At 48.7% G+C, this 10,198-nt stretch overlaps 1 protein-coding gene across 2 annotated transcripts in view; it reads right to left on the reverse strand.

The window, feature by feature from the left end:
• Grk3 (G protein-coupled receptor kinase 3) overlaps nucleotides 1-10,198 on the reverse strand; it is a 103,321-nt gene that overhangs the window by 29,199 nt on the left and 63,924 nt on the right. For both annotated transcript variants that reach the window (XM_031337428.1, XM_031337429.1), the window contains 3 exons: nucleotides 5,590-5,668; nucleotides 3,853-3,983; nucleotides 641-735 (listed from right to left, as the gene is read on the reverse strand). In XM_031337428.1, the coding sequence (XP_031193288.1) occupies nucleotides 641-735; nucleotides 3,853-3,983; nucleotides 5,590-5,668 (305 nt within the window). The remainder of the gene's footprint in view (nucleotides 1-640; nucleotides 736-3,852; nucleotides 3,984-5,589; nucleotides 5,669-10,198) is intronic.

The raw sequence follows: 10,198 nt of genomic DNA on the forward strand, positions 1-10,198 counted from the left end.
CTGCACTTAGCTTTGCCACCACTATACAGTGTTCTGAGCCCTCACTGCTAGCTCAGGGCTGTAGCCTCAAGACATACTTCCCTGTGGCAAGCAACTGGCTCACCCTCCTGGGCTAACAGCATGACCTGTCAAGTAAGTAGGTGGCTGGCTCCCAGCTGTTCCCGACTTCTCAGAAGTGCAGCAGAGGGAGATGGGAAATGGGTCCCTAGCTCTCCCCGGGGTATTCTGGGCAGCAGTCACATGCCTCTCTAGGGCACAGCCTCTGACACACACTCTGGCAATGGCCTAAACCAGTTTATTAGCTTTACAGAAGAAGGAAACGAAGGTCAAACAGGCTCACAAGCAGTGTGCACTCAGCTTCTGCAGAGCCAGACCCCCCTCCCACCACGAACCAGCTGAGTGAGCTGGCTCACCAGTTCCTGAGTGAGCTGGCTCCTCAGGAGCCAAGTCTGTCCCCACAGACAGTGACAGGGAGCACTCTGCCCTTCTCTCTGCTCCCATCATCTTGATACTGCATACACCACAGAACATCTCAGCTGGTGAGAGAAGCAGGCAAGAGGGGCAGGTGGCCAGGCGGCACTGCCTGAACACAGGTGCCTTGGTGCAGAAATGCAGCAAGTGTGGTGGACGTGATACTCACACGCTGGCGTGAGGCTTCTTTTTTGAGAAATCGCAAGCAAGGCCAAGATCCGATATCCTCACATGCCCATATTCATCCAGGAGGATGTTCGCAGGCTGAAAGGAAAAGAGGTTCAAGAGTCCCCAAGAGCTCCCGAGGTTGTACCCCAACATCATTTCATCATGGATGGCATGACCTTCACAGGGTGTACCCTAACAGCACTTTACCATGGAAACTGTGATCTCTACAGGGTGTACCCCTATGTCATCACTGGGAATCCCAGTGTCCTCAAACCAAGGCAGCAGGACAACGAACCCAGCACCACTCTGCTGACTTCAGCAGGAAGGGGCTCTGAGAGTGACCATACCCCCCCTCACCAGACAGTAACACCCAGTGGGGGCAGGGGGTAGGAGGGTTCCCACCGTGGGCTTGATGCATGTCCTCCCTATTACTCCAAGAGCTACGGCGTAACCAGCACGGATATCCTAGCAATGGGGCATGGGCTTCATGCCAACTGTGGACCACAAGATTTCAGAGAACAGGGCTGCAACTGCTGAGACAGGGAGGAATCTTACAGAGATGTACAGCTGCTGACCCGAGGGCTGGAAGCCTCCCAGAGCACCAGGCCAGTCCTGATGGACGGCCATCACTGACCAGGGCACTACCAATTGGATCTGACCCTGACTCTGATCTAATCTGTTTCCCTCCAGATTCAATTTGGTTGGTGCAATCACAGAAATGAAGAACAACACTCCCACCCCCTCCACTCCCCACACAGAAACACCTACAGTTGCCTCAGGAATATCTTTCTGCTGAGGAACACCTATTGTTTGCCTAAAATAAAAATAACAGCAAGCTCTTACAGCACTAAAACATGAATAACCATGAGTGAGTAGAATTTGAATGAGAATTAAATGACGTCATCACCTGCTTAAGGAAACAAGACTGGCCTAGGAATGGGAGAAGCCATTTCAAGGGTTTCAGTTAAGACACTGGGGCAGAAGCCCTGAGCTGTCTGTGTGTATCTGCTTCCTCGTAAAATTCATGAACAACTTATATGCCAGGAGCCAACCAGTGTCTGGCTATTTCTAGTTCAATAAAAACAACTATCCTTGCTTTTATACGTTCACATAAAAGCTAAGACTAATTATTTTAACTCCCTAAACACTTCACAGATGTACTCTTTAAAAAAACGTATGTGCCCAAAACAAAATGCAGCATTTTTTTACTCCTAGATTTTAACGAGTTTATTAGTAGCAGGGCCCAGTGGCACGTCTGTCATCCAGCCACTCGGGAGGCTGAGGCAGGTGGATCTCAAGTTCCATGCTGCCTTGGGCTACCTAGTGAGGCCCCTGCCCCAAACACACACACACACACACACACACACACACCCTACAGAACCTAGGAGAAAGGAACGTGACTTTGTTCTAGCCCATTGTGCATTTAGATCATTCCAGAAGGAAACAGAAATGAGAGTCACACGCTTTCTCCAGGAGTTCTCCTATCTGATGTATACACTGTCTGTCACATCTTACACAGGTGTGGAGGTTTGGTCTGTTGCTGTGTATTGTAATGCTAAGTGCAGGCTCCCAAGACCGAGTTTCCCCAGAGAGGAGAGTCTGCTCATAGACCCATGGGATACTGTGCAGCTCTGACCCCCAGCTATTTCTGATTGGTGAATAAGGATGTAACAGCCAATAGTTGGGCAGGCAAGATAAAGGTGGGGTTTAGGGTTCCCGGGCTTGGGAGTCGGAGGAGACTACAAGAGGGAGAAGAAGGTGAAGGAGGAAGGAGATGCCATGGGTTCAAGAAAGCATGGCCCTGTGGGCTGGCCAACTGGAGTTCAGAGCAGCCCAGATGAAATGTAGTAAGTAATAACTCGGGGTTATAGATAGAAGAGTAGATTCTAATAGCACAGAGGGTAGGCAGCTGCCCAGCTCTTGTACTGTTAAAGGCTTGTACATTATATTGTACATTATATTGTAAATATAAAGGTTGTGTGTGTCTTTTATCCAGGAACTAAATGATCAAGGCAGGGTAGAAACCCTGGACAGGGATTACTTAAATTCTACAACACACAGGTGTCTATAATCTGTTAGATCTCTGTCCTGCATGACCTTGGTTGTTTGCTTTTTTTGTTTTATTTTGTTCTTTTGGAGGTTTTGCCAATTTGACACAAGCTGGAGTCACCTGAGAAGGAAGAACCATAACTGAGAACCTGTCTCCATAAGATTGGTAGGCAAGTATGAAGAGCATTTTCTTCATTAGTGGTTGATGGGGAGGCCCCGCCCATTGTGGGTAGAGCCATCCCTGGGCTGGTGGTCCTGGGTTCTATAAGAAAGCAGGCTGAGCAAACCATGGGGATCAAGCCAGAAAGCAGTACCCCTCCATGGCCTCTGCTTCAGCTCCTGCCTCCAGATTCCTGCCCTACTTGAGTTCCTGCTCTGAGCTCCGTGTGTGATGGACCATGGGCTATGAGATAAACCCTTTCCTCCTGGCATTGGTTTTGGGTATGGCGGTTTATCACAGGGACAGAATTCCTCAGTAAGGCAGTCCCTCTTTTTTTTTCTCGCCTGTCTGCATCACCACATCGATGTGCCATATCACCTTGGACACGCGGAACAACCAGCCAGGTTCCCCCTTCAGTGGAGGGCCCATTTCAAAGCACACCTGTAGAATGTGAGGTCACAGTGGTCAGAGTCATTGCTTCTTGACCCTGGGGCAAAGGCAGAGATGTGAGCACAGCTCAGGGAGGAACCACCATGAGATGTCCCCAGGCTGAACTACATGGCACAACCCACCCATCTCTCTCCCACCACCCTTGTCCCAAATCCTTGTCCCACTGCCTTGTCCCACAGCATCCTTCTCTATCTTGGCTCATGGTCATCTTTATCCCTCTCAAGTTCTGACCAACCACCAGAGCAAGATCTGCTCCTTGGTGAGCAGCTACTGAACCACAATTATATATACAAAGTGGGAAATGCCTGAAAGATGCTGACCAGTGTCTCCTTTTCTGTGTAACTCCTCGACTTAGTATGAGCTGCACCCAGCACCTTAACAGGCACTGAAGTTGCCATGACAACAGGAACTGGCCACAGGTACCACTCCCTGAGGTGGTCACACAGTAAGCCACTTTGCCAGGGCTAAGACAGGGCTAGGAAGATAGGGACAGGGCCCTGCTGCAAGAGAAAGGGGCTCCCAGAGGGCCTTGGGCACATCCAGACCCTTCTCACCTTCAGGTCTCTGTAGACTACGAAGCAGGTATGCATGTGCTCGAGGCCCAGGATGATCTCGCTGGCATAAAACCGCATCTCCTTCTCAGAAAACACCCCGTGCTGGGAGAGGTGGTAATGCATGTCGCCCCCTGCAACCAGAGACCCAGAGGGCACGTCACAGATGTTCATTGAGAAGAGACAGAGGTCACCTCACATAACAAGGGTGCTAAAGAAAAGGGTAATGGCGCCTCCCTTTGGCCTCAACATGTGTCTTTGATTTCTGTTAATTTGGCTAGAGGTGCTGCTCATTACAGAAATGACTTCAAGAGGATGATGGCGAAGACCTTGTCTCATGGATGGGACAGACCCACCACTGGGGCTCAGCTGCCATTGACACCATTGATCATGGGCCACCTGGCAGAACCTCCAGATTATTTAAACCCCTCCCAGTAACTGAGCCCACCCATGTAAGTTCACTCCTTGATCTGCGATTGTGAGAAAACAAAACCCAAAATATAAACCTTAAACTGGCCTCACAGAGGAAGATTGGATGCTGGTGCTGTCCAACAGTGAGGTGGTGTAACTGACAAAACCCAGGCGGTGGGGATTTGAGAACCCTCACGTTCACGTGTTCAGAATTGTTCATAACATGGTATTGGGAAAAGGAAATAGCTTTGTGGCTTCAAGGATGGTTCATAAGGCCCAGAGTGGGGAGGGGCTAGATGGTAAAGGCTGCGCATGACCAACATTGATACACTGGACTTCAGGCAGCTCCTCCCTCCTTGTGCACATACTGAGACACTCAATAAAGGGCACCAAGCTCTTTCTAGTGGGCCAGCCTGGCCCTGGCAGGGAAGGGGCCTCTCTGCCTTTACCCCTCCATGACCACAGCTCCCTCTGCCCCCCCCACAAACCCACACAAGCACACATACACACACATATACACATACATACATACACACATACACACACACACACACACACACACACACACACACACACACACACATGGCCTGAACTGTGGGCTCTGGCATCGTCTTTAACTCACTACCAATCTTTGTCCTTCCTACTTTGGGGCTAGCTGTGAACTCAAATCACACACTCAAAACCTAATAAAACTTAAGGGAACTAAAAGAAAAAAATAAACAACTGAACATCTGAATGGCTCATATTTCATTTCAGCTTTTCCTAAAAATACTCCAAGTGCTCAGATACCACATTCTCACACTGCAAGCATTTTCTAGATGAACATTTTGTGTCTGTGCCTTTTGAGGTGCTGCTGTTCATGGATGGTTTCAGAGATGAACGCAGAGTCCTGAGGACTCAAGAGACAAGGAAAATAAAAGACAGAATCCACACCAATCAGAGCCCTTGAGAGCCAGCTTCTAAATGCATGTCTATCTTTGGCCTAGGTTCTTGGGAGATATTTCATTCCTAAGAGTTGAGACCAGGAAATAAGCTAATTAAAGACGGAGGCCAGCTGCAGTCCAGAGGACAATACTTCACGGCCACTATTTATTTTGCGAGAAGTCTCTAGACCTAGCTCTCGGGGGAGAATATGTCAGGGTGGGAGAAATCACAGCCAGTGTTGCAAGATGGAACTACTCAAAACCAAAGGGCAAAGATGCCCCAAAACCACAGTGAGAGTCTAACTATGGAACAGACTCACGGAGCCCAGTGTGTCTGAGGGTCACCGTCTCAGAGCCAACACCATGCAGAGCTCACAAGGCAGCCAGACATCTGGGGCTTGCTTACCGTTCATCAGGTCCAGGATGAAGCAGAGTTTGTCTGGTGTGTGGAAGGCATAGGTCATGCAGACGATAAAGGGACAGTCCTAGAGTGGACAAACAAGCCTGTGAGACTGACAGAAGGCTCCCCAGAAAGCATTCCACTGCCAAACACTCCAACGTGGACTCCTGCTGAGCCCTCTCCTCAGCTCCAAGTGTGACACATTCTGGCCACTTCAGTAGCCATAGAGCAGCAGATCCAGCCAATGACAAAGAGCCAGAGGTGGTGACAAAGAGCTGAGGACAAAGACCACCATCAGAACAGCAGGACATGGGGTACTCTCTCATTCCAATTCATCCTGGCACTTCAAAAGACCGCAGCCACCAGGGACACTGTTGCCTTGCTAGTCTCTGCTGTCAGAGTTTGAGTCCTGCCCAGCCAACTATGTGTTTGAATCTCTGCTTTGAACTCAGAAGAGCCAGATGAAAAGGCAGTTATTTAGCACTTGTGTAATTAAGATGAAATTAGCTTTTGAAGGTGAAAAGCATGCTGTAGAGTGACTGACATGAGTAACTCAATGTAAACAGGTGTCTGTGTCCCGTGCATTGTCCATGGATCCCACAGAATCCTAATAGAGATGAAGGCTGACAGGTTGATTAATGTGTGTGGAACTATAAACAGTCAGAAAGTATAGACATGCTATATAGACAAGCCAGGAAAGTCACAGTGGTAGACGTGATGACTTCTTATGGGGCTGGGAGAGAGCTCTGTATGGCTGCACAGCATGAGAACCTGAGTTAAGACACCCCCCCACACACATTAAAGAACAAACAGTTTTGAGCACACACTGCGGACACAGAGAGAAAAGGGTCAGTGGGGCTCGCTGGCCATTCAGTCTAGTCAATCAGTGAGCTCCAGGTTCAGTTTGAGACCCTGTCTCAAAAAAACAAGGTAAATCAACCACAAAGGAAATCAGCATCTACCTATGGCCTCTACAGGGACACACATGGGTGAGCATCCCACACTTCTCCATCAAGGTTAGCACACACACAAACACACACACACATACATGTACACATGCATCTACACATATATGCATGCAAAGATATACACATACATGAAAATATGCGTACTTACATACATGCTATATACACATGGACACATGCACACACATGTATATACAAACACAGAGGTACATACATGTATACACAAATAAATTTACAGAGGTATACACATACATACACATACAAGGACACACACATGTATACACAAATACATAAGTATATGTGTACATGTCTATACATACACATGGGGACACACTGGTGCATGAAAGTTCATGTATGTATATGCACACACACATGTACATGTCTATGCACAATACACACAGGTGCATGCATACACATGTACACACACACACAGGTAACACACAGGTAAACACACATACACATACTTATAAATGTCGTTCAGATAGCATGACCTTAAGCTCAAGCACAAAATTATTAACAGAGGAGAGAGCCACGCAAAGGACACACGTGTGGGTGGTCACTTGAGTGCAATAAATGTAACTTAAAAGGCCACAGGCAGGGTCAGTGTTTTCTATCAGTGCTGAACAGCTGAGCATCTATTGAACAAAGCAGAAACAAGCCTGGCCATACACTCTGCATAACCACCACCATTAGCACCATGGCGCTGAGCTAGGACCAGCCCTTTGGAGCTATTACCTGGGTTGTGTATTACATGACCTGGCCACTCCACACCAAGTACACAGTCTGTGGCCATCTGTACTATGGGTACAGGAGGCCTTTCTAAGGACTGCCTAACCTCTCTGCTTGGATTAGCCTAGCCTGGGAAAGGCCTCAGGGAAGAGTTGGGGAGTGGACACGTGACTGTGGCATGAGATTCTGAATCTGAACATTAGCTCAGGCTCTGCAGACCACACATAACATCTGAAACCTGTTCTCTGTGTCCTTTCCTGACAGGGCCTCCAGATACAGATGAACCAGTCTATGCCCATGGGCTGGCTTTGGTGCCAGTGCCACACAGCTCTTGTTGACGCTGCTAGTCAGCTATCCGGGGAGCGGTTGTTACCAGCAGCAACACAGGCTGTCTCACACTCTCTGGGAGAGCTAACAGCAGAGACAGACAGACACTTTGTGAGGGCTCAGGAGAGGACCGGCCTGGACAGGGAGCTGGTGTCTCAAGCCTTAGGCTGACTTCAGGCTCCTGACAAGCCTGCATCTCCTGCTGAGCCCTCACCAGCTCTCAGATCCTGATTCAGCAGGATTCTCTGCTGGACTCTGCATGGGGTTAATTCAGACTCTTCACACGTCCTTGCCTTTGCTAAGGAGCCTCAGCAACAATACGACCTACCATACAATGAAGGCTGCCATACCACAGGGTCTTTCTTGACACTGTGAATTATTAAAATCCAAAGAAGGGCTGCAGTTTCCCTAGTATAACTTTGCAGGTGTACTTTTTTACTTTATCGGGGTTCTTGTATCTACCATCCGTCTCTACCCCAATCCCTTCCAACCCCTTAACATTAGGTAGAAGGGAAAGAAAGTTAAAGGGGAAGGTGGGCATAGAGCTCTTTAGACAACTTGCTGCTGACCAGCGGTGTTGAATTCCTAAAGGCAAGTCCAATCTCAGTGGTCAGGATCTCTCCAACCAGCAAGCCAACAAAACAGGAATCCAGAAAAACAAAACAAAACAAAACAAACAAACAAAAACCCGGCAGAAACCAGCAAAGCAGGGGAACCAGCAACCCCCCCCCCCAGCCCTCGTATTTATACCCTCCCTAGAATTCCCCAGAATTCCAAACAGTTTATACTGTCTGCAGCTGGCAAAAGCCACACCCCTCCTGGAACATGAGACCAATCATAGTTCAAGCTGTGGACAAACTGAAGCAGCTCCATATCCCACACCTGGGATTCAAACAAAAAAAATTCACGATTGGTTTTTCTTTTCCCAGAAACCAAAATTCTCACTACATAACTTCCTTAAAATGTCAGTGTTGGGGAGACTCTCAGTCTGTAGAATTCTTGACATGAAAGCGAGACGGTCTAGGTTTGATCTCCAGAACCCACAGTAAGGAGCTAGGCGTGGTTGTCCGCACTTGGGATCCAGCACTGTGGTGACAGAGAGAGATGATCCCTGGGCCTTGAAGGCCAGCTAACCTAGCCCGATTGTTGAGAGAGAAACTCTATCTCTAAACACAGGAGAAGGCCAACAACCTAAGACATCTGACCTCTCACCTCTGACCTCCACACTCAAGCAAAAGAGTGCACACACAACCACACAAAGAATATGCATTAACAGGCTCCAAAATCTCAGTGTTAAGGGTGTGCAGATGATTTCGAGTTGGTATGCGCCGTAAACTAAGGACGTACAGACTTGGACTCATTTCCATAAGTCTTCTAGAGAAAATTAGGTCAGGATGACTGGCAGCTTCCTCTTTGGGCCTCTGGTCTGCTGATGGTGAATTACTGACTCTGAGTCGTGCATTCTCAAGTACATAAAACACAGAGCTATCCTCCCATGAGCCAGTGGCGTTCTGGGGCCCTGTCTCGGTTAGGGTCACTAGTGCTGTGCTGAAACCAAATGACTGAAGTTAAGTTGGGGAGGAAAGGGCTTATTTGGCTTATGCGTCCTAAATCATCACACTCCACTGAAGGAAGCTGCACTGGCTGGTTTTGTGTCAACTTGACACAGGCTGGAGTTATCACAGAGAAGGAAGTTTCAGTTGGGGAAGTGCCTCCATGAGATCCAGCTGTGGAACATTTTCTCAATTAGTGATCAATAGGGTAGGGCCCCTTGTGGGTGGTGCCATCCCTGGGCTGGAAGTCTTGGGTTCTATAAGAGAGCAGGCTGAGCAAGCCAGCAAGAAACATCTCTCCATGGCCTCTGCGTCAGCTCCTGCTTCCTGACCTGCTTGAGTTCCAGTCCTGACTTCCTCTGGTGATCAACAGCAAGATGGAAGTAAGCTGAATAAACCCTTTCCTCCCCAGTTTGCTTCTTGGTCATTATGTTTGTGCAGGAATAGAAACCGTGACTAAGACAGAAGCCAAGACAGGAAGAGGACAGGAACCTGGAGGCAGGAGCTGATGCAGAGGCCATGGAGGGGTGCTGCTTACTAGCTTGCTCCTCATGACTTGCTCAGCCTGCTTTCTTATAGAACCCAGGACCACCATCCTAGGGCTGGCCCCACCCACAATGGGCTGGCCCCTCCTACACCACCAATCACTAATTAAGAAAATGCATTGCTTGCTTAGAGCCCCATTTTATGGAGACATTTCCTCAACTGAAGTTCTCTCTTCTCAGCTTGTGTCAAGTTGACACAAACTAGCCAACACAGGCCTCCATCTTCTCCAGATCTTCCTTCCCCTGCTACACTTACCTCTTCATCCTCAGTGACCCCACCTCGTGTCCTGTGATCTAATGGGCAGCTCGGTAGAAAAGAGAAGTGAGTGGGGACCCAAAACTCAGCAGAGCCAGGGTCTTTCCCAGCTGGGGTGGGGAATGGTACCCAGGAAACCAGGGGTCTTCACAGGGGAGATCCTGGAACACATTGGCTGGGGTGGGGAACTGTACCCAGGACACCAGGGGTCTTCACAGGGGAGATCCTGGAACACACTGG

This window comes from Mastomys coucha, unplaced genomic scaffold (genome assembly GCF_008632895.1).
Source record: "Mastomys coucha isolate ucsf_1 unplaced genomic scaffold, UCSF_Mcou_1 pScaffold22, whole genome shotgun sequence".
Classification (NCBI taxonomy): domain Eukaryota; kingdom Metazoa; phylum Chordata; class Mammalia; order Rodentia; family Muridae; genus Mastomys; species Mastomys coucha.